At 32.8% G+C, this 24720-nt stretch overlaps 1 protein-coding gene across 1 annotated transcript in view; it reads right to left on the bottom strand.

The window, feature by feature from the left end:
- Positions 1 to 24720, bottom strand: part of LOC127712873 (uncharacterized) — a 94964-nt gene that overhangs the window by 66762 nt on the left and 3482 nt on the right. Inside the window, exons 2-4 of the mRNA XM_052219477.1 lie at positions 22467 to 22496; positions 19424 to 19594; positions 18700 to 18848 (exon numbers count right to left, since the gene is read on the bottom strand). Of these exons, the coding sequence (XP_052075437.1) occupies positions 18700 to 18848; positions 19424 to 19594; positions 22467 to 22496 (350 nt within the window). The remainder of the gene's footprint in view (positions 1 to 18699; positions 18849 to 19423; positions 19595 to 22466; positions 22497 to 24720) is intronic.

Below are 24720 nucleotides of genomic sequence, written 5' to 3'. Positions count from 1 at the left end.
TCCTATTAAATCATGAACACTTTGTAAACTATGCATTATTAACGTTGACGGGACCGATTTTTACTTCACCAGATCCGCATTTTGACAATCTATGTCTATTCTGTTATGCTCGTAGCAAATAGCAAAAAACCATAACGCAAACGTTTAAGATCCGCATATACCAAATAGAACCAAAGCACACCAAAATCCAGATTGAATCAGAGCTTTGCATGATAGAGATATATATCTGCTCTTTGGCCGGGTTGTTGTCTCTTTGACATATTCCCCATTTCCATTCTCAATTTTATATTTAATATAAAATGACTTTAAACAATTTATTACGACAAATTTCAATTTCTCAAAAATAATATTATCAGTGAATTACATGTGACAAATATTACAGTCATTTACCCATTAAATAGATAATAAAATATGATAAAATTAAATCAAAATTCCATCGTATTTATATTAGATAGGGAATTTTCGTTTAAAGGTTGTTTACACATTAAAAAAATCTCAAACCCAAATAGAAGATATAGTTCCAGTGATGAATCGAGATGTTATGTAAGCGCTCTCCAGGATACAGAACATTTACATTTACATTACGTGATGTTAGTTATTTATATGTGTTAAATGCAATTAAACATCATGGGTCAAGGCTTTACAAAACAGTGCGTGTATTAATTATATCTGTACTAAATTAGTATTTTTGTAAATGAAATTACGACCATATAGGTCGAAGCAAAAAGGGCTAATGATAGATCACGTGTTACACTTGGACGGCTCTCTTATAATAAAACATCTGAAATGAAAAGCATTTTAAAACTATAAGTATACAGTACATGTATCCATGCAGACACACTTTGGGATGTTTTGCCACGATCTGAAATTTGAAATCTACCCTTTTCCATACAATTCAAATTAGGTAACGATAAATATGGGGTAAAAATATATATGAACGGTTTCGTTTAATAATATGTACATGAAATAGACATTCAAATACCATGTCCAAGGCTTCGTTACTGCTCTATATGCAAATGGCTTAAAGGGCAGTAAGTAAGTAAGTAAAAATATGATAATGACACTTGTAATATTTCCCGTTGGACGTTCAGGAGTCATCCAACACCATTATCATAATGTCATAATTGTTCTTGTCCCGGTTTTTGTTTATCTACGTGAGTATGTGTATCATAATTCTTTACAAAGCCGTCAGGACATTAGACAGAACACTCACCTAACCATGATGATATCCCCATTCATGAACTGGAAAGAAATGAAAAGAGGAGATTAGAAATAAATTAGATTTTTTTTTATCTAATAACAGCCTTATTATTTAAATAAATATCATGATCATGTTTAGAAGAAAGGGTAGGCCCTCGCGACTAACAGATCCGGGTTAATATTTTATTACCCTTTTCAAACGAAGCCCATCGTGCATAAATCATCCTCCGAAGTTGTTTCTGTCCTGATTAGCTTAGTTTCTATGTATTTCAAACAAACAAAAAGATGATGTATGAGGTACACTGCTATCTTAATTAAGCATATTGCCCTTGAGTTAGAAAAAATATATCTATGAATAAAACAATGCTGTAACAAAAGCAGACTATATTGACATATTTTTTTTTTACCTTACCAATATGGAGTTTGGTACCAATCGTCAATAACTACACCGGCATCAACGTAAACACATACATGTATGTGGCAGAAATGAGGTATGTACAATGACAGATCTGGGTAGCGTTCAATATCGTAGCAGCTAGTATAGCCGCTATGTTCTAGATATCTTTATATGGTTAGCGATATGCTACAAAGCTAGGCTATCAAAATTACGTCATTATTAATAACCTATCCGATGCCATTTTAGATTCTCTAGATGAATAAATAGCATGAATTTGTTAAGCTATCTAGATCTATTTAGCGGCTAGGCTAGCTTTACGTTCAGTAGCCAAAATCTACGTAGCCCTAAGTAGCTGATATGATATTGAACGTTCCCCTGGAACTGCATCACACGGTATATATTACCGGTACAAGTCAATTCGGCATCTAGTTGAATCGGCGTGTATTGAAAATCATTTCGGTATTTGGTTAGTCAATTGGTCATCTATTATCATTGTTAGCCTTTTCTTTCTTTTTTAAGGTATTGGGATTATAGGTGTTTTTTTATTTGTAAAACTAGCAATTTCAGAGGTTTATGAAATAGGAAATATGCACTTATCATGCTTATTGACCAGGTGTGGAAGTGGCTAGAATTCGGGATAAACAGTATATAACTTTAATAAAACAAGCACTCATTGACAATCATATCACATCTCAGTTGTATGTATACGACAAACAGCATATATATATATATATATATATAAGTGACTGAATATTTGTCACACAAAACAATAATCAATATTAATATGAAAATATGGTATTATTTCCAATGAGATAACTACCCACCAAAGTTCAAATGAAGTGGATTATAAACAATTATAGGCGACCGGACGACCTTCAAGCTTGGTACCCAATGTCACAGAACTGCACCGTACAATTTTGTTTTATCTAAACAATTTGTTCTAGTACGGTTACAAGTATATGCATATAAAAGAAAGATACCAAAAGGGACTTCAAACTCATAAGTAGAAAATAAACTGACAACACTGTACGTGGGAAAGAAGAAAAAGACCACCCAAAAGACGAATAACAGTATACAAATCACAATATAAAAAACTTAAGTCTGAGCAGCACGAACCCCATAAAAAATTCGGGGATGGAGTGTAAAGGACACAAACAGAACAGAAATGCACCCCAAAAAAAATGGTCTAAAAATGTGTACTTAAATTACCTGCACCACTTGCAAAATAAGATCCAATCAGGAAAATGTAAGTGGTAACAGCTGCTGTAAATTTCATTTTAAAATACAGGCAGAATACTCTAGGTTTTGGCTTATATACCTGTGACAGTCATGACATTGATAAGCAATGAATTTGTAATATACTGCCTAGTTGTCAATAGAGTTTAAGGTCATGCATAAATAGTATTACATATATGCATAAAAGTTATAAATATTTGAACTAGTTCTTTAAGATTTGTTTGCACTAGTTAAGAGATATGAGTCAGTTCATTTATATAGGGATAACGGTTTTTTTTCTAGATTTCGAAATGGGCAGACATATTGCTGATAAGATAAAATTAATTTATTACAACTATTTCAATAGTTTGTCAACCTTTACTATAGTAAAGATAATGTTTTAAAACGGCTTTATTTTAACCATTTTACAAAAGCACAATTTTTGCATGATAAGGGACAATTTATACATTATCATAATTTGTTTTATAGTTTTGGAATATTTTTGTCACACTACAGAATGTGATTCATCACTGGATTTATACTTCACGACTAACACGACGGGTTCCACTTCGGAATCAGGAACTGATTACCGTTTTAATTATTATATTTCCACTGGTGAATGAATGTGAGTCTTAAACGGCCATCTTGATCTTGACGTGATCTGAAAAGTATGAACAACAAATTATTAAGTCATGTATCTTCATTTAGTCAGTTTTCAAAATAATCTTCTGCTGTAAATTCAATATCATTTGAATAATTCCCTTGCAATCAACCCATGCTGCTCTGTACTTTTTGTGCAATTAAGTATGTTCTTGATGTACCTGCAATAATAAATACTGAACAGTCTGTAATAGACCGAAGAGATCTTGACTAAATGTAAACTAATTGTCTGAACACTACTGATTTTATCGCAGAGGATTAGTTTCTGTTTATTTGTGCCCTCCTTCTAATAATATTTAAACTAATTGTTGCTGACTATTTCATGTGTAAAAAGAATGGATTATTTTTTAAATACTTTATCATTTGTAATTACAATACATCAAACAACTGTCAATTAAAATATATTAAATTTTATAAATATAACACAATAACATATATGGTTGACCTTTTCGTGTTTGAATAAAATTAAATTAAAGGTAATATTATGATCTTTCAATAAAATGAAAACCGACATTGCACACGAATAATGAGCGTTTTCAGAGCTGTTGAATAATACGGATATGAAATGCACGGAACAAGATATAGTTCTTTTTTTTCTTTGCCAGAATTTATATCTAAATTCAATGTAATATAAAAGAACTCGTCCAAAAATGTATACATAGATATATATATGTCTCCTGGGATTAAATGAAATCATTAAAACAAAGAATATATATCGTTTGCCATGTCGTTGTCAGTTTCCTCTTGGTTAATGAGTTTTGAATATCTCTTTGATATGTTCGCCTGTTAGGAATGTGTACAGTTCTATAACATTGTATAACTGTTTGACAAGCACTGTTTATGTGATTATTAACAACAAAACAGAAAACCAAGTCAAACATTGCAATCGTTTCCCTAGAATGTTTATGTTTCTGTCAGTTACAAAACTTCTTCTAACATTTTATAACAACATCTTTTTAATTTTATATATATTATCAGTGATGATTTAATTAGCATTTCAATTAATACAAAACACGTGTAAATACATTTTTGTCGAATGACGAAGAAATTCCTGCATACAAAATCAAATATAAGGCCAACATAATAAATACCCAAATTTGGAAAGAATTTCCTCAAAAGCAGATCGATGTGAAAGAAAAAGAATTCAAAGATGACGGGATATTTTCCAACACTGCCTGACATAGATATCACCGAAAATGGAGTCACTAAACTGGTAAACAACTTTACTGTATATAAAGCAGAAGGAACCCTCCGCTAAAATATCATCCATTCTTACTTCTATATACACAGACTCATTTAACACGGTAGAAGTACCAACCATATGAAAAATGGCAAACGTATGTTCAATCTTTGACAAAAGGAAGGCAATAATTTTAGCGGTAAATTATAGACCACTCTCGCTAACTCATACTGCTTCATTCTGGAAAACTATAATCACATTGGCTTGTGATTATCAGCACAAAGTCTGCAATCCACTACAGCTTGGTTTTTTAAAAGGACCATCATGTAGCACCCAGCTAGATGAATTTACATGACAACATCTAAAAACCTGAATTTAGGTCAACATACATGAATTTAAAAAATGCATTTCAGTTAAGAATTCGACAAAGAGTTTCATAGTCTATTAGCACATAAACTTGACCATCATGGGATTAAAGAGAGCATAAAAAATGGATCAAAACTTTCTGAAAGAGCGGAAATACTTTGTATTCGGAGAAGAAGAAGAATCAGGATAAATTGAAGTAGAATCGTGGGTGCCCCAAGGATAAGTATCAGGCCCCAGTTTATTTTTATATGACATAAACGATATGCCAAGTGCACTAGATCGACTGTTAGATAACTCATGGATTCCATTGTTTGTCTTAGGATAACATTTGATATCGAGAAAATTCACCTTTAAGACGACTTGTATAAACTGGCCCTCTTGGACCAAAACCTAAGTATGAACTCCATGGCCATGAATTACAACGAATAATAGCATTCAACTATTTAGGTGTTTCTACAAAGTCAGATATGAGGTGGATTGGACACATTACAAGTATATGTCAGAAAGTAAACAACACAATGAGTGCCAAAGATGAGAAACACGACAGTTGACACTGGCAGATCTGCCTACCCTTTTCAGAGAACGCGAGATTACCTGTAGTTTTTTGTTGGTTTCGTGTTCCTTGGTCTTCAGTTAAGATTGGTTATATCCTTTTGATGTCTTCTGTCTCTTTTTAAAAAGAAATATTGATATTAGAAACCCCGATCCTTTTTTGAAGAACGCAGAAAAATATCAGGACTAGTTTTAATATAGAGAATAATAAATAGAATAGGCTACATAGATGCTTCTGATAGACAAACTGCACCACCACGCATACGATTTAGCAGTAAAAATGCATAGTGGTATGGTCTCTTCTAAGTATCATCTTGCAACACAGTTACTCAGAGGGAGTGACTTTATCCAAGGGCTATTTGAGATTAAAATGCACTGCCAACTGATACTGCAACGGTCAAGCGTCTTGAATCATTCAAGACCCAGTTATTCGATTTTAACTTGCACAATTGTGGTCTGTACATCATGGTGTTTTTCTTATTCTTTTAAATTCCAAGGAGATAAGCGTATCCACACACGTTGTTTGACCAAAAAGGCTGAATGATAAAACTAAAAATGTCGGCGGCCACCAAACGACAGAAAAAGAAAATTGTTTTACTCACATTGTCAAAATAAGAACATGAATAAAGTTGTTAAAAAACTCATCAAAGATAAAAACCAACTGGAAATCGAATATCAAGAGTCCATAGCTACATGTATATACATGACACACCGGGGTTTGCTCCTTACACACATGTTACACAAAAAAGCTCTCAGAAAGTTACGAGGAGGAACAAATGAAATCGTTCCTACATAAGTTTTACAGTTATCTTCTCGAATTGGTTGACCGATACGACCCAATAGCGAGTTCTTTCACGGATTTTAGATTTTTTCAGTTCAGGCGTCCGATCTGTAATTTCACTATTTATATGCTATTCTCGATTGATATTGTAGTTGAGTGTGGATTTACACTGCGGGTGATATATGCATTGCAGGAGACACTTACCTTGTCCACATACACGATCTCACTCTTTACATTTCATTCGATGCCCTCAATTTTTGTTTCTTACCTTGTTTAACCTTTTATAATCAACTAATGTCGCCGTAACTATATATGTAAACTTTAACATATCATCGGCAATTTTACAAGGTTCAATGTAATCAAAATGCTTTTCGCCGATGCATACTGCGGTTAAAGAAAATACTGTCAATTCTAAATGTTCTGTAAAATTCTGCCATAATCACTAACCATGAGAAAATAATTGTGAACTTTCCATTTCTATGTGGCAACATTCCAGCAGCACCTGCATACAGAGTTCATATCTCCCAGTTGATACGATATTCCAGGGCTTGTATTTTCTATCATGAATTCCTTGATAGAAAGTCGCTGTTCACAAGGAAGCTAATTAACCAAGAGTTCCAAGTTGTGAAGTCGAAGTCTTTCCTTCGTAAATTTTACGGACGCCATCACGAGTTGGTTGAACGTTATAGAGTACTCGTTTCACAGATGACAACGGATATATTCCCATTTTTCCCGAATGTGACCTACCGAATTAGACTTATCACCGGGTTTGTACTCACATGAACAACACGACAGTGCCACATGTGGAGCAGGATATGCTTACCCTTCCGGAGCACCTGAGATCGATCACCCCCAGTCTTTGGTTGGGTTCGTGTTGATTTTCTATGTTGTGTTTTGTGTATTGTTGTTTATAGATATAAGAAGATGTGGTATGAGTGCCAATGAGACTCTCCATCCAAGTCAAAATTTATAAAAGTAAGCCATTATAGGTCACAGTACGGTCTTCAACACGGAGCCTTGGCTCACACCGAACAGTAAGCTATAAAGGGCCCCCAAAAATTACTAGTGTAAAACCATTCAAACGGGGAAACCAACGGTCCAATCTATATAAAAAACGAGAAACGAGAAACACTTATGAACCACATCAACAAACGACATCTACTGAAGATCAGATTCCTGACTTAGGACAGGTGCAAACAAATGCAGCGGGTTTAAACGTTTTAATCGTTTTGTCTGTTTCCCTTTTCTTTTTTAGCCATAGCGTTGTTAATTTATTCCCGACTAATGAGTTTGAATGTTTCTTTTGTATTATTCGCCTCTTTTGTACATATGATAATTATTAAATTTTGCAAAAATCTGTTAACAATACAGCTTTGAGCCATCTTTCATTTTTTACACCTTAGCTTTCCAACCGGTTCCATCTGAGCACCACTGATAGGTCTCATATAGACGAAACGCGCATCTTCTGTACAAAATTATGATCCTGGTATCTTTTATGAGGTTTATAATTTGGTTAACGTTGAAGAAATCCGCCAACATATTGGTTTAATTTATAAACATGAATATATGATAATGTGAATTTAAATAAAGATTGGAACACTTTTAGTAATTAGCTAAGGAATGGGTGAATTCAAGAGACATTGACCTTTCTATTTCTGCATATATAATAACAAGGGTTTCATCAATTCTGAAATTGGATTATTGCAGTAAGATAAGAATTTATATAACGGGTCCTACAGAACATGACGAAAATATATTCGTTATTACATTTGCAAGCAAAACAAAAACAAAAGCAAGAATGTTATGTTTACCCTCAACTATTGTATTTGTATTTATATTTTACTTTCTCTGTAAATTTGTATTTAGTTTTTAAATGTTTTATAGAATAAGGTATCTATCTATCTATCTATAAAACATTAGATCCGTTCTTCTTAAATTATGTTGTTTTGACAAATGTTCCTCTTTACACTATTTTGTTACAATAGTAGCATTTTTTCTTTCATTATAAAAATTGTCCATTTTAAAGAAAATTGTTCATCCGACATTGACAACAAGGCTCGTTTGAGAATAAAACTTTCCGATCAATGATTTCCGCTTTCCAATTGTGAACGTTTCATTTCTATGAAGAAACATTTCAGCAGCGCCTGTATATGGTGTACTAGTATATAACTGGCAAGGGTCATAAGTGGAACCATCATGACTTGTTTGACCGTTATGAAATTTCTGTGTCACAGATGAACATAGATATGTTCCAATTACCGTAACCACAATTCCGTGCTGACATCAATTGAGACCATCACTGAATTTAGACTCACTTGAGCAACACGACGGGTGCTATATGGGGAGCAGGAATTGTTTACCTTCCGCAACACCTGAGTTCATTCTTGCTTTTGTTCGGGTTCTTGTTCCTCAGTCTTTAGTTTTCTATATAATGTTTTGTGGACTTGGTCGTCTTGTCGTCGTCGTGTTTTTTTTTTTTTTTTTGCCTTGGCGTTGTCCATTTTGCTTTTACTTTTAATGTCCGTGTTATATCTTTCTCATATTTTTTTTTATGTGCATGTAAAATGTGTTTACCTTGCTTACCTTTTGTTATAGCTTCATCAACATTGGAATAGAAATTACCGTGTTTATTCTCGTTTATGTGTGTTATTAGAAAAAGTATTTGTTTAGATAAGGACACCTCATCCCTCAAACCACACAACTATAGATGAATTATCGGTGCTTCATTATTTTAGAGTTATTTCGTACGAAGTATGATATATCATTATCTTTTATTTCAATACACCTGATAATTTTAAGTGTTTTTCATGGAAAATCCTTCTTGTTAAATTTCCATTTCAGATATGGAAAATGTTTCATTAGAAGATTCTTTATGTAACTGTTTCTATCGTCTGCATAACTTTGTCCTACTCCCGACTTCGACTCCTGAGCATACGTAGAAGTATATGAGCCAATGCAGTTGGAGGTAACAACTCGACAATTGATTGGTTGTGGATTCCTGTAGTTGTTGATAAGATTATCTGATCCAATGAAATGAGTTCTTCCTAGATGTCGGAATTGGTTAAGCTGAAAGATTAAATTAAAGAGATATTTGATACAAAACCAAAACTAAGTCGAATTGGTTAAGCTGCAAGATTAAATCAAAGTGATATTTGATACAAAACCAAAACTGATTCGAGATTGGTTAGGCTGCAAGATTAAATTTAAGTGATATTGGACACAAAACCAAAACTATGTCAGAACTGGTTAAGCTGCAAGTTTAAATACATAAATTGCATACAAAGACAAAACTTAAAGATATAAAAACCCTTTCTGATTGAGAATGAATAAAGGTTACAAACAACTGTTAAATATTATGGGCGTAGTCATTTTATAAAGATAACATGGTATTCGGAATTAGGAGTATGGCTAGTCCTGATTGGTCGATGTGTACAGTCGGTATTTTTTTATTACTAGACACTCTGCATTATCACAAAACCAAGCGATATATTTTCCTTAGTCCCAACGGAACTGAGAGATCTTTTCTACAATGTGATGGAACCCGTGTTTTTAAATGCAGAATTGATAGGCAAGGGATATATGTATATATTACGTTAAGAAAAGCAACCGGAACCTATACTTTTTGGACTAAAAAATACTGTCCTTATATTTTTTTAATTAATTTTAGCAGGTTTCCGTTCAAAAAATCAACTTTCTAAATCTAGAAAAAGTATTCTATTATCGCCTATGGGGAAATTAATTTTTTTTTCAATCTTAAAATAGTCTAAACTTTTTATCGTTTTTTCTCACACTAAGATTGAATGAATGTGTTACTATGATAAATTATTGCCTCACAGATGTTTTACGTGTACACGTCTGGAAGACGCTTCGTCCCCGGGGGTATCACTCGCCAGAAAGTCAGCATTTCTGTACCATTAGTTGTTTTGGTCATTTTCAGTAAATTAACTGTTCGCAAAATGTTAACACTATGCTACTTTAAGCATATGCTTAATTGAGTTTATTTGGTGTAAGTTCAACATTCCCCTAATTCCCTGCTATAAGAATCAACATTTTTAGCATTCGTTGTCAATAAACCAGTTTCAGTTCCTGTCATGTTTTTCATTACCCTAATTCCCTGCTATAAGAGTCGACATTCTTAGCAGTTGTTGTCAATAAACCAGTTTCAGTTTCTGTCAGGTTTTGATAAACCGTCTGTTTATTCTTACAAACTTGTTTTACATAAAATATTGTAAAATCTTGTATCCTGAAAACTGAAACCATTTCCTTAAAATGATCAAACACCCGCGTCAAATGGGCATATGGGTTGAATAGTATAATAAACCATTATCAGAACTTTTTAACTTTTTTGAAACTGGTCCAATATTTAAGGTAGTATAACGGTCTTTCCTCTCCTCTTAAATAACTGCAAATGATAGGTCGAAATCTTTATTGAGATAAGCCTATTTTGATGCAGGAATGTAATTTATTCGTCAGCTAGATTTAAATTTAAGTCAGAAAAAGGAATGTTTTTTTGTTTTACAAATTTTGACTCAACCAAAATTTTAAAACATAATAAAGGGATAACGCTCAGATGATATTACTTCAATAAGGATTCAGAATGTAAAGTTCTTTTTTCTTTCTTGTTAAATAGACCAAAAAAAGGTGTCCCAAATTTATTTATTTATTTGTGTTGCTTGCATCCTCGTATATTTTATTTACAACTTCAGATTTCATTTTTTTTTTTAAAGTTTGTAAAGTTCTCCATTAATAAGGTCCAACCCCACTGACGTTTACTTAATTACTACATGTACCAATACGTGTACGTTTTAGATATTATTCCTTTTTCCCCACTTTTATCCCTCCATGTATTTATCCAAGCCATTATTAAAACATAATAAAGGGATAACGCTCAGATGATATTATTTCAATGATGATTCATAATGTAAAGTACTTTTTTCTTTCTTGTTAAATAGACCAAAAAAAGGTGTCCCAAATTTATTTATTTATTTGTGTTGCTTGCATCCTCGTATATTTTATTTACAACTTCAGATTTCATTTTTTTTTTAAAGTTTGTAAAGTTCTCCATTAATAAGGTCCAACCCCACTGACGTTTACTTAATTACTACATGTACCAATACGTGTACGTTTTAGATATTATTCCTTTTTCCCCACTTTTATCCCTCCATGTATTTATCCAAGCCATTTAATTGACGTGCCTGTGTTTTTGTTAGATGTTTTTCTGCTTTGAATCGATCTGATGAGTGAAGCCCTTTTCAACTAATTTTTATAGTTTGTTCTTATGTCGGCTGTAACACCAATGTCCCAGTTAGGGGGCGGGTTGAGCGCTCACAAACATGTTTACCCACGCCCTATTCGTTATGTGCCTGTCCCAAGCCAGGAACATGTTTTTCAGTGGTTGTCGTTGGTTCATGTCTGTCATATTTGATTTTCGTAAATTGTTTTATTATAGATTAGGCCGTTAGTTTTCTCAATTGAATTGTTTCATATGTTTCATGTCGGGGCCATTTATAGCTGACTATATGGTATGGGTTCTTCTCATTGTTGAAGGCCGTACGGTTGTTTATTATTTGATTAAATCCACTTCATTTAAATTTTGTTCGATAGTTGTCTCATTGGCAATCATACCACATCTATTTATTTTTATATTAATCATAATAAAAAAAATGTAAAACAACATACAGGAACACGAAATCTTTTTTTGATCTCAATGTTGAATGTATCCTCCCCCACCCCCACCCACCCTAAAGGTAGCAAACTATATTTATCACTTGTCTTTTTTTTTCTTACATTCTTGAATTTTCAAAATTACAAAATTTAGCGGGGTTTTTAAATGTATTTTGTTGATCTATAAAAGACTTTTATATTTAGTTGCATTGGTTATGTTTGTTTTGTATAATGTTGAAAGTACTAATTGATTAATAATATTCAGGAACAAGAATCTTTTTTACTTTAAATCAAATTGGTGAATTCTTTTTTCTTTTAATTTGTTGTTTTTTAAAACTACTATTTTTTTTCTAATTTTCTTATATAAAAACACTTTTTTACCTGCCGTCGATGAAATATAGGTTCAAGAATTATGGAATCAAACAATTCATTTGAAAAAAAAATCATGTCCCCAACAAAAGATGAATGTTCGGTGACCAAATCAAAAACAAATCTTAGTAGGAGACTCCATTTGCATGCCATTTTAAAGTTTTTAACCAGACATACATGTAGTATTACTAACCTGAGATTCAGAAATATAAATGTGTTGTTTAAATATAGTCCAGATTACACTTTCATGACACATAGGTGTTGTCAGACTACCATAGTATCTGTAGTAGCAATCCGTTGATGGGAACAGCGAAGTCAAGCTGAATGCTTTAAGAATGACGTGGTCATCTGATTAAAAAGTATATACAACACTTTATAATGCAGAATCATTTATACTAAACCGGTTCTGACTAGTTTGGATGATTTTTTTTTTTTTTTTTTTTTTTTGTCGAATATGATTTTCCGTTTAATCTATTATGAAAATTATTTTGGGAGTTTCTCCTGAAATCAATAGATAGATTTTACCATTTTATCTCAGATGCTTTTAGCTATCTGGTTATTGTCTTTTGTTCGCTTTTCCCTTAACAAAAAAAGCGTCTTCTGTCTCAAACATCTAGCCAGTGCTCATGACTTCTCTTCACTTTTTTTGTAGAATGAGCCAGTAATTATCTTGTTTTCCCCGACTTGTCATCGGGTTTGTACTTACATGAGCAACACGACGGTTGCCACATGTGGAGCAGGATCTGCTTACCCTTCAGAAGAACCTGAGATCACCCCCAGTTTTTGGTGGGGTTCATGTTGCTCAGTCTTTAATTTTCTATGTTGTGTTTTGTGTACTGTTGTTTGTCTGTAATTTTTCTTTTTTAACCATCGCATTGTCAGTTTATTTTCGACTTATAAGTTTTAATTTCCCTTTGGTATATTTCGCCTCTCTTTATGCCGTAAATTCTTTCCTCGTTTGAATTGTTTCACATTTGTGATGCCTTTTATAGCTTGCTTTGCGGTATAGGTTTTGCTCATTGTTGCAGTTACAAATAAGAACTGTAACAGTTGCTAACATCTATGTCTATTTGTCTCTGGTGGATAGTTGTCTCATTGGTTATTATACCACATATATTTATTATGGCATGTTATGGTCCATATTCTATAAAATATTAACAAATTATAAAAAAGGGGGTTAGGAGAAGTCGCGGATACAAATTGTATAATCCAAGATAAAACAATGGTACGGTCGACTATTAGCTTGGTGAAACTAAAAAAATAATAAGGTTAACAAATTCAATAATAGGTGCACAATGGCAATACCTGGTGAAGATTTTGGGAAAGTTTCATTAAATTCCTATATATATATATATATATATATATATATAAGTCTAGAGATTTGCACAACGATACTAATATAAGATGGTATTATACGAAGATGTTGTTAATAAATCGTGTTGACAAATATTTCGGCTTAACAAATAGCCTTCTTCGGTGTCAATTATTTTAACAATACTATCAAGTGTGAGGGTTTAAGAAGAGAAATAACTATATACAAATTATCATTGCCATGTCTGAGGGTCTGGCGGGGTTAACGGAATAGAGAAACTTGAATGGGCAAAACGTGCAGAATAAATGGCAAATGAAATAAAGAATGGAGAAAAATATGGCAAAAAAAATAAAGAATAGAGAATAATGGACTACAAATATAAAGAATACAGAAAAATGATCTAAAAAATTAAGGAATACAGGAATGAAGGAATTCCATTCAGATCCTCATGGCTGTAGTGTGCGGATATAACAAGACAAGATCCATGTAATGCCGAAGTAAAACAAACAATTAATTCTGATGAAAAATGAAAAAAGAGGTGCAAAAAATATACACCATGTGAGTAAGAATGTGTGAAAGTTCCATAAACTTCTGTACAGTGGATCAGGAGCCGTTGCAGATTGAAGAGTGCGAAGGACGGACGAACGAATAGACTATCCAATCACTATATACCACCCGTCAAGGCGGAAAGAGTAGGGAATCCGCGTTACTTAAGGGGTAGACCTGGGTTAAAGGAAATAACTCATTAAATTAAAAAAAAAAACGTTTGTAATAGGCAGTTGTATCAATGTATTTCAGCATTTGATTGAAACAATAATCTGTGTAGCAAAGAAGCTTAGAATATATTAATGAAAATTGTTGACGCAAACGTACAAGCGATTTTTAAAGAGTTATGTCCCTTACACTAGATCTAGATTCTAAAACGAAGCAAAATTATTCAAAGTGAATAAGCAATTCAGCTAGATTATCAGATTATAAATAACATCTGTCGTTCGTGAAACGCTCGAAACATATCCTCTGCCATAATGCACCATCATTTCTAATTTGTTTCAATTACCATTTTTTCAATTACCTCTGTGTTCTATATTATGCAAATGATGGATGATTTCGTCAAAAACAGAATTATGTGGACCAACCTTAAAAAAAAAAAAAAATGACAAAACAAACTTCACTCATTAACAAACAGAATATAATCTGTGTATCAAAAAAGCTTAGAATATATTATATCATATAATATTATAAAACATTCATATTCAAAAAAAGAAATAAAAATCCTTTGCAAAAACTGTACTTGACCTTTTAACAAACAGAGTATATTTTTTGACTCTTACCTTTTTTTTTAAAGAGTACTCATTCTATATGGACCACGTGTTATTCGTTGTTGTTTGTCTTTTCTTTATTTGGACATATTGTTCAGTAGTTGTCGTTTGTTGAAGTGGTTCATAAGTGTTTCTCGTTTCTCGTTTTTTATATAGATTAGACCGTTGGTTTTCCCGTTTGAATGGTTTTACACTAGTAATTTTTTGGGGCCCTTTATAGCTTACTGTTCGGAGTGAGCCAAGGCTCCGTGTTGAAGAACGTACTGTGACCTATAATGGTTTACTTTTATAAATTTTGACTTGGATGGATAGTTGTCTCATTGGCACTCATACCACATCTTCTTATATCTATATTGGTGCATTTGTACAGTTACTTTCAATGTCTTATTCTGTTTTTGTTTCTTACTTTCTTAAGTTTCTTTTTATAAATGTCAAAATTGTCAGTTTTTCCCTCACGACCCATCTAACTATCATCATACATTTATAAAATTTCGTACAAATATTTTTTGCGATGTTTCCATATTTCAGTACACTGTTATTGTTGATTTTATTGTCCTTTTCTTCTCTTAAGACGTTTTGTTCTAACTTACATCGAAGAGGAAGCCCAAAACAGCCAGGCCATTTTTACTCTGCATGGCATCGCTGACGCTGGAAAATCTGCCAGAGTGCATTACAACATGCATCTAAAACAAGATAAATGTTTGGGTTAGCATGCATATTGGTGCTTAAAATAATTCAGTAATCTACAAAAGAGAGGCGAGGGATACCAAAGAGACGTTCAAACTCATAAATCGAAAATAAACGGACAACGCCATGGCTAAACAAGAAAAAAGACAAACAGACAAACAACAGTACACAAAACACAACAGAGAAAACAAAAGACTGAGCAACACGAAACCAAAATAAAACTGGGGGTGATCTCAGGTACTCCAGAAGGGTAAGCAGATACTGCTCCACATGTGGCACCCGGGGGCTAGGATGAAATTTGAAAAAAAGGCAGGATGACCAACTTTGCAAAACAAAAAGGCAAGATGACAATTTATGTAAAAAAAGTCATGATAAACTAATAAAAAAAAGGCAGGAGCGAATAGAGTGAAAAATAAAAAGGCAGGACAGAAATTACAACTAAAAAAATATGCAGGACAACATGTTTTATCCTAGCCCCCACCCCATAAAATCAAATGGTAGCTCCCTGAAATCAAAATGATTGAAGATCTCTTTTGTTTTTTCAGTTTGTTTCTGCCGTTTGAATAATATAGGTTTATGACAATATTTCTTTATAATTTGTTTACGTTCGAAGTGCGTTTCTGGATTAGCCTTCATCAAAGCACCGATCATTCATTTATTGTGTGGCCACAATTTAATTTAATGAATCGTTTGATTGGAAATTTAGAGGAAAGGATTTATTTCAGAATGGAATTGCCAAAAAAAAATATGGAATGGGATTTGATAATAAATATTTTTCCGTTCTAACCGTCGTGTACATTAAGCATGGTACATTTTTTTATAAGTGATGACATCCCATTTTTTTTAAACCTTTGTCAACTTAGTCCTCATTCCGATGTTGCTGTCCTGTGTAGACTGCGCTTATATGATTACACAGTTAGCACTTTCTTTCTAACAAGCTTCCGATACCATGTCTAATTTCTTCTGTACAGTTCAATAAATTTTAGAGACTGTTCGTCCAAATTACCAAGTTCAACTATTCTTCTTTTTCGTTCCATGCCTACAAACCATTTTCTGTCGGTGTTTCCACGTCTGCGTGTATGGTGCTTTTTGTGATGAATTCTATCCGTATTCTCTTCCAAATAAATTTCCTTTTTCTATTTTGCTAGCGGCGTTTTTCAGCGACCATTTTAAAACGAATGGGTTTCTTAACAGAATTGCATTTATAGTGGTACAGATTCACGTATTTTCACACATTATCCTGCGTTTCTTTAATTTTTATTTCTACTTTCAAAACAAAATTTCATCGGGAAACGGCGTGCATCATAAATAAGAATTTATTGCAAACAATAAAACAACCCAGGTTAAAACAAACAGTCTACTATGCATAAGAATATAGATAAATCGTACAAAATTTAATGCTTACTTATCAATTGAAACAGATCATTCAAAAAGTATATATTTAAATGTAAAGAATTAGAGGAAGAATGGGAGGAAGACAACAAAGCAATCAATGTCAAATAATGTATTGCATCAAATCTCTCGGCACTCAGCATCTAGGCAAAGTTACAATTATAAATGTTTACCAAAAATAAAAGATTATTTTATAATATTATCATTTCGTGATAAAAGTATAGCTTATGACCTACATGTATTGTGCCATAAACCGCCAGAAACACGGTTAAACCAGCTGCATGCATTGACTGGCATCTATGAACGCTGTCTAATAACGTCAGGAACGATAACTCATATTCTTATGCAATTATTTTGTATCAATGGTTTTGATTGGATGACAATAAGCATAAAATTCTCTATCTCCCTGTCTGTAACAAAGGAAGTCGACATTTTGAATTCTGGAATGTATTGACATGTAAATTCTCCAATAATACGCAAAAACTCACATTTTTCAACTAGAAATCTTCTTTTTATCAAATTTTATTACATTTTGAGGCAGGAAACGCCCGGTGTTTACGTTTGACGCCGGAAGCATACCTATGAAGTCACCTAGTTTAGGCGCCAAAGAAGATAACATCATTTCGCGGAATTTTAGTTGAATGAAAATTTTACAATGAAATAATGACTAAAATTGAATGATTTGTTTATTTTGCATTAGAATACGCGTCGCCAGGTAAACTCAATTTGCGACAGTAAATCTACCGATGGACGTCCGCAAAGCTTCAAATACAATACAGTTATCTCTTTAATGTAACGTCATTTGGTATCGTGTAACATGAAATATCCCATTTTGTAACGTTTGTTCAATCTTTACTCTCTATTGCTAACGAAATGTGTGATCAGTCTCAAAATACACTGTATGAATAAGAAACTTTTTCATTTTCCAATCAAAAACTCACTAGATGAGGGTGTGGATGGGGGTTTACAGAATAGAGAAAAATGGACAAAAAAATATAAAGAATAGAGAATAATGAGGTGCTAAAGTATAAAGAATAGAGAATAATGAGGTCCTAAAAAATAAAGAATAGAGAATAATGAGCAAAAAGTATAAAGAATAGAGAAATATAGCCTAAAAAATAAAAGAACACAGAAACGAAGGACCCCATCCAGACCCTCCTAAATGGCTTGAGCATTTAGCATAATTACAACATTAATGATATAGTAAACACTTATTGTAAACATTTATAGTTGACTTCTGACTAAATTATCTAGAAACATTTATTGTTTATACTTGCAAATTTTGACACTTATATCAAAGTCATAAACAAAAAATATAGCAGTATTGGTTAATTGATTTTGATAAACGTTACGTGTAGACCTTTATAAACAACCCGTTGTGACTTTTTTTCTAGCAAAACAATGAATGTATTCTTGTGATAACAACACCTAGTCACATGATCTAAACACCTAGTTTTCACGTGATTTAATCACCTAATGTTCACGTGATCTAAACATATTTGCACGTAAGCTAACACCTAGTTTTATGTGATCTTAACACCAAGTTTTAACGTGATTTAAACACCAAGTTTTCACGTGATCTTAACACCAATCGTTTTTACTCACTTCCATAGAGAAATGTTTCCCATTGATTTCATGTTCTGATCCTCTGGTATCTTCTGATCCCCAGTGGAAGTGGAACTGTTCCACCACATACGTTTCAGGTAATCCACCACCAGACACCTCTAGTCCATGACCTTTTAGGCCAACTTGCACTGGAATGTGTTCATGTTTGTTATTAAGAAACGTTATTTATTTGATTGTACAATGTATAATAAATGTTGGGAAATAAATGATATACGACCTAACATTAAAAAAACGCTATAAAAATATTCATATCACACATGGAAGGGGTAGAAGGCGGTGTCATCCCGAGTTCCAAAAATATAAAGCATTTTTTACCAGATCCCAAAAATAAGGATAAGGAATCCCGAGTCCCGATTAGCGTAAATCCCGAATCCCTGTTAAGATAAAGATCCAATCCCGAATTTCCGCAAAAATAAAGACCCAGTCCTCCGAACGTCCCGATAAAGATTCTTCCTTCCATCATACATTGTTGTGCCATTGGTAACTTTTAAATCATTCACATCTAGATTTGCGGTTTTCACATTAAACAAGTATACAAAAAGTGAAAAATATACAGTAAAGAAACTTTAGCAAATAAATAAATGACGACATTACACGTTCGTCCGACGGGATATCAAGGAAAGAGCTCTAAATATTTAAACCAAGATTGAGCAAAATCCAGGGTAATTGACGATGACACATCTTTGTAATGTTTCATACATACCGGCATGTCCGTTGTTCTGAAGTTCAAGTTTCACATCTCTAGCTAATGAGATCCCACGGAAATTAAACTTTCCCAATCTTGCATCAGTCTGAACCTTATTTGTCCGGATATCTATCGGAGACTGTTGCCTCCCAGCACAGGTCGGGAATAAGTCCTTCCAATGTTCTGGGTCTAATTAAAACATAAACAAAAGGGACTATAATGACAGAGAGTATGCCTAATATTCACCAAGTAGGATTGATTGCAAACTCATCTAATATGTAAATTTTGGCCCACCGTTGCTGAATACAACATTTTAAATTGGATAAATGACGTCTTTTTATTGATTCATAATGTATAATACACTCACAGTATCAAAGATGTATGATAGTTTCTTGTGCTTGGTTGTTTTATGTTCTCTCTCTCTCTCTCTCTCTCTCTCTCTCTCTCTCTCTCTCTCTCTCTCTCTCTCTCTCTCTCTCTCTTCCTTTTTTGGGAAGAAAAGAGGGGAGATCTAGAACTTTTGGCGGAAATATGTTTCTGTTTTTTTTTATATGAATTATATGTTTAAAAATGAATGTTTAACATATTAGATGTATATGAAACACTAGAATTTACAAATATTTAACATTGAGTTTATCTACTATAATAATAAAATGATTAGTCTTAAAAATATTAAGAAATATATGAATTCCACGAGAACTTGATGGACAAGTTTTAATACATTGCGTGGAAAAGTTCAGATGGATTCCAAAACATAAGAGGGAAAATTGGAGCAGCAATCATTATTCAATAAAGTTGTCCAGGAAAATCATGAAAACGTTTTATGAGACAGTGTTTTTAGACTAGTTGTCTTATATTGATGAAGACGATATCTGATATACTGTCTTAAAAATTAAGCTTGGTGTTCTTTACCGTACGATGAATGCTCGTTAAACAAAGGGATTTTATAGTAGTTTTTTGTTGTTTTTTTTATCTATGAAAGTATCGGACTGACCTTTTTGTGCAAAACGTCATCACCCTGTAAAAAACGTCATCACCCTTTAAAACGACATGCACGCAGTAAAGTAGATATTTAGCAGCTTATTTTTGAGACATAATAAGGGCTTTAAAAACATTATGATTTTGTATAAAAAATTCTTTTAACCTAATTAAGAAGTTCATTATTGGTTGAAATTTGTTTGATTATTGTCCAGTGTGAAATATAAAATGGAAATGCAGGACCAATTATAAGCTTTGCCAAGTGGGTCCACAGGGATTAACGCTGGGTTCTTATTTATATATCTAAGACTTTTGATATACTTTTTGTCCTTTTTGGTTTATAAGCTCTTCATGTTTTTATTATAAGTGTTGGATTTAGAAATATTGTGACCTTGAGCATCACTGAAGAGACATTTGGTGTCAGAATTCGCATCTTGTGAAACAAATTGGTACCGCTAATGTTATTGTTATTACTACGGCCCAATTACTAACTCATATCAACATTTTCTTACTACAGCATGAGAGAGTCCTTGTGATTTAATTTCTATACTCCAGTCAACCTATGTTGATCAAGTTTAATAGACATAAAAACGATGAACTCAATGATATCGAGATTTTCTCCAAAAGGTTTTAGGTTAATAGTACTCAGAAAAATGGAAAAATAAAATGCGTCAAAATGTCATCGAAAAATTTAGTTCTTTTTAAAAAAATCTTTCTCTTCTTAAACGTTATTTTATTATTAGTGAGAGGTTAACTAAGAACCATAAAGAGTTTGCTTACGAAATCTCGTATATTTCAATTGAGGTTGTGCATCAAAGACTGTCATAGTTAAATAACAATGAATTATTGAAATTTAATGTTTTTTGTGTAAATATAGAATTTGGATCTGGACATCTATCTATACCTAAAGATGCTAATGAAAAGTGCAGACTAAATATAAAAAAATGTGTCTTCTAATAAAAGGTTACTAGTATTCAATGTTTAGAAATTACTCTAATAAATCAGCTATGCATGTGCAATTTTGAAAATAAATGTTTTAAACGCCTTCATCCTGCAGAAAACATAATATACATTAATTATCACGTTCTTCCTTTGTTATAGAACCGCCTCGGTGTTCTCGTGGTAGCGTGTTCGCCTCGAGTGTGGGAGGTCGTGGGTTTGAAATTAATATTTTTTGGCGGTATATAAGTCATATAATGCATATTTTTGATATGTGTTATACCACAAGATAAACCTTAAAATATGCATTATATAAATAACATATTTACAAATGTACTTTGGTTTAACTTTTTGTAGGGTTTATGTCTAGGTGATCTCGTGGTAGCATGTTCGCTTCGGGTGCGGGAGGTTGTGGGTTCAAATCCTAGTCGGGTCAAACAAACAAAAATTGGTATTTGCTACTTCTCCGCTAAGTACGCGGCATTAATGAGTAACAGCAAAGACTGGTCGGCTCGGAGTCAGAATAAAGTGTCCGGGTAAGGTGACATGTCTTCCTGCGGACTGTTACTTTGTGAACTAGCACGTTGAAAATCCGGCCCTAGTAAAAAGCAGGGTTAATATTTATAATACATTAACATGTTCTCGTCCTGAATATGCATATTAATCTGCCGCTGGACGTTAAGCAGCGATTTTAAGCATTGAGACATTATCATTTCTTGAATGATATTATACTTTACATACATGATTGTATTCCTGTTTGTAATATTTGCCGTTGGACAATAAATATCGATCATCATACAGTCATCATTGATATTTATAATGCAATGACATTGTTTATCGTGTAGCTTGTCTGTCTAATTTATCACAGTTAGGGTCTGGATAGGGGTCCTTCATTTCTGTATTCTTTAATTTTTAAGGCAACTTTTCTCTATTCTTTATACTTTTTGTCTAATATTTTTTATTCTTTATATTTTAGCTCCTCATTATTCTTTATTCGTTATTTTTTGGTCTATTTTTCTCTATTCTTTTTATTCTTTGTCCATTATTCTCTATTCTGTAAACTCCCATCCATACCCTCATATTTGAATTTACCACAACTTTCTTATCAGCAATGTCATATAATATAACGAAAAAAATAACTTACCTACGCCATGATGATATCCCCACTCATGAACTGAAATTATATAAAAGGAGATCAGAAAATATTTATTCAAGTTGTTTAATATCACGAGCGATGCATCTCAAATTATGGGGTAAAATAGTTTTGCACCACAACCGGATGAATGAAAGGCAAAATAACGACCCCCAGGTAAGAAATAATGTTTCAGTATAGAGTAATAGTACATGTGGACTGTTAACCTCGTAAACCAGCATGTTTAAAATACGGCTCAGCATGCCAGTCTTCTATATTATCATGTTTTCTGCATGTTGATATTAAAAAATATCAGCTGACAGTTATAGTATGAAGGTGTTTGTTGTCTGAACAACTTCAATACGCTTCATATTGTGTTGAGCAGTTAATAGCTTACGATATTACTACAACTAAAATCTGAAATCTATTTATCTGATCGTTTTAGTGTGTTTTCTATAATAGAATATGCAATTTTATTAACAGATGAGCAGAATGATATAGAGGCCGGGAGACCTAAAAATGTTCATATCACATTAACATTTTCGATCACTTTTACCATCTATCATCCGATGCATTTTTTTACGAAAGGTTCGTTTCTAGTGTTATTTAAATTGGCTGTCATTATATTGTGGTGGTTATCTTGGAACTCTTGATAGTCGGCATGTATTTTAATTGAATTCAGCAAATTTCTTTATTTTGTTGTTTTCTTATTGACTTTCATCCCTAAACTCTATGTACATACTATTTTCTTATTAACATTACCAGTGAAATGTCATGTAATTTTGTTTTCTCATTTTATGAAAGTTTTGCAAGAAAAGCATGTATAATCCTTTTTCTCGTATCAAACATAAGCTAAAAGAACCCTATTTCTCGTATCAAACATAAGCTAAAAGAACTCTCCAAGGAATTTGTTTTGTCCCGGCTGATAAGGCTGCTAATAATATCATTATTGTTTGACGTAAATTTTACATTGAGGTTCTGCAAAAGGAAATCACGAATTCGCCAACATTCCAACTGACTCCATTTTCGGAAAATGACATTTGTAACAAAAATAAACTTTTAGCACTTCTTTACAAGCAGAACCAAATACAATGAAAGTTCCAACTATGTACTGGCTTCCGAAGCTGCACAAAACACCTTACAATTATAGATTTATTTCGTCTTCGAGCCATTGTTCCACTGCTAAACTGTCTATCCTACTTACTAGTGCACTTTGTACAATCAAATACCTGGTAATAAATTGTTCAAATAAGACCTTTGAAAATGGTGGAATTAATTACTTTTGGAGTGTCAAAAATTCGTCGGAAGTATTTGATAAATTGCATGCTTAAATTGGTGATTTCGAATCTGATCAAAGTTTTGATTTTTCTACCCTATATTCCACTTTGCCTCATAATCTTATTAAGAAAAAATTCACACACCTAATTATATGGGCATTTAAAAAGTCAGAATGCGAATATATATGTTCAAACTCTTTTAGGTCATTTTTTTTAGTAACTACAAACAAAAGAACTATGTCAATTGTACCTGCTTTGATACTATAACTGCCCTTGGATTTTTACTTGATAACATTTGTGTTCGCTATGTAGACTCCGTATATCGTCAAGTTATCAGATTTCCAATGGGGACTAACTATGCACCACTTATTGTAGACCTGTTTCTATATTGTTATGAGTTACAATTTATGACTAAAATCAGCAAAGACCCATCGAAACAACATCTGATACAAAAATTTAATAACACTTTTAGATATTTGGATGATATATTGGCTCTCAATAATGACGACTTCAGTATGAACACTAAAGAGATTTATCCGGCTGAAATGACTTTATATAAAGCTAATACTAACAATGAACACTGCCCTTTCCTGGATCTTGATATCTATATCTTTAACGGGAAGCTTATTACTAAAATTTATGATAAAAGAGATGATTTTTCATTTCCTATTGTTAATTATTCGTTTTTAGATGGTGACGTTCGCTGGTGTTTATATATCTCAACTTGTTCGATTCGCTCGTGTCTGTAACAACGTATTTGATTTTAACGAAAGAAATCTCTGTATAACTGAAAAATTATTACACCAGGGTTTTCGATATCACAAACTAGTCAAAACATTTACTAAATTTTATCATCGGTACAAGGACATCATTCGTATATAAATCAACATGCAGACATCTTATACGTTCGGGTATTTCACATCCAATCTTTTATGGTAATATTATATACAAAGCACAAAAATGTCGGCATTCACTTCTAAAGCTAACCA

The sequence above is a fragment of the Mytilus californianus genome, unplaced genomic scaffold, assembly GCF_021869535.1.
Source record: "Mytilus californianus isolate M0D057914Y unplaced genomic scaffold, xbMytCali1.0.p SCAF_8, whole genome shotgun sequence".
NCBI classification, from domain to species: Eukaryota; Metazoa; Mollusca; class Bivalvia; order Mytilida; family Mytilidae; genus Mytilus; species Mytilus californianus.
This window is presented reverse-complemented; position numbering and strand designations above follow the sequence as displayed.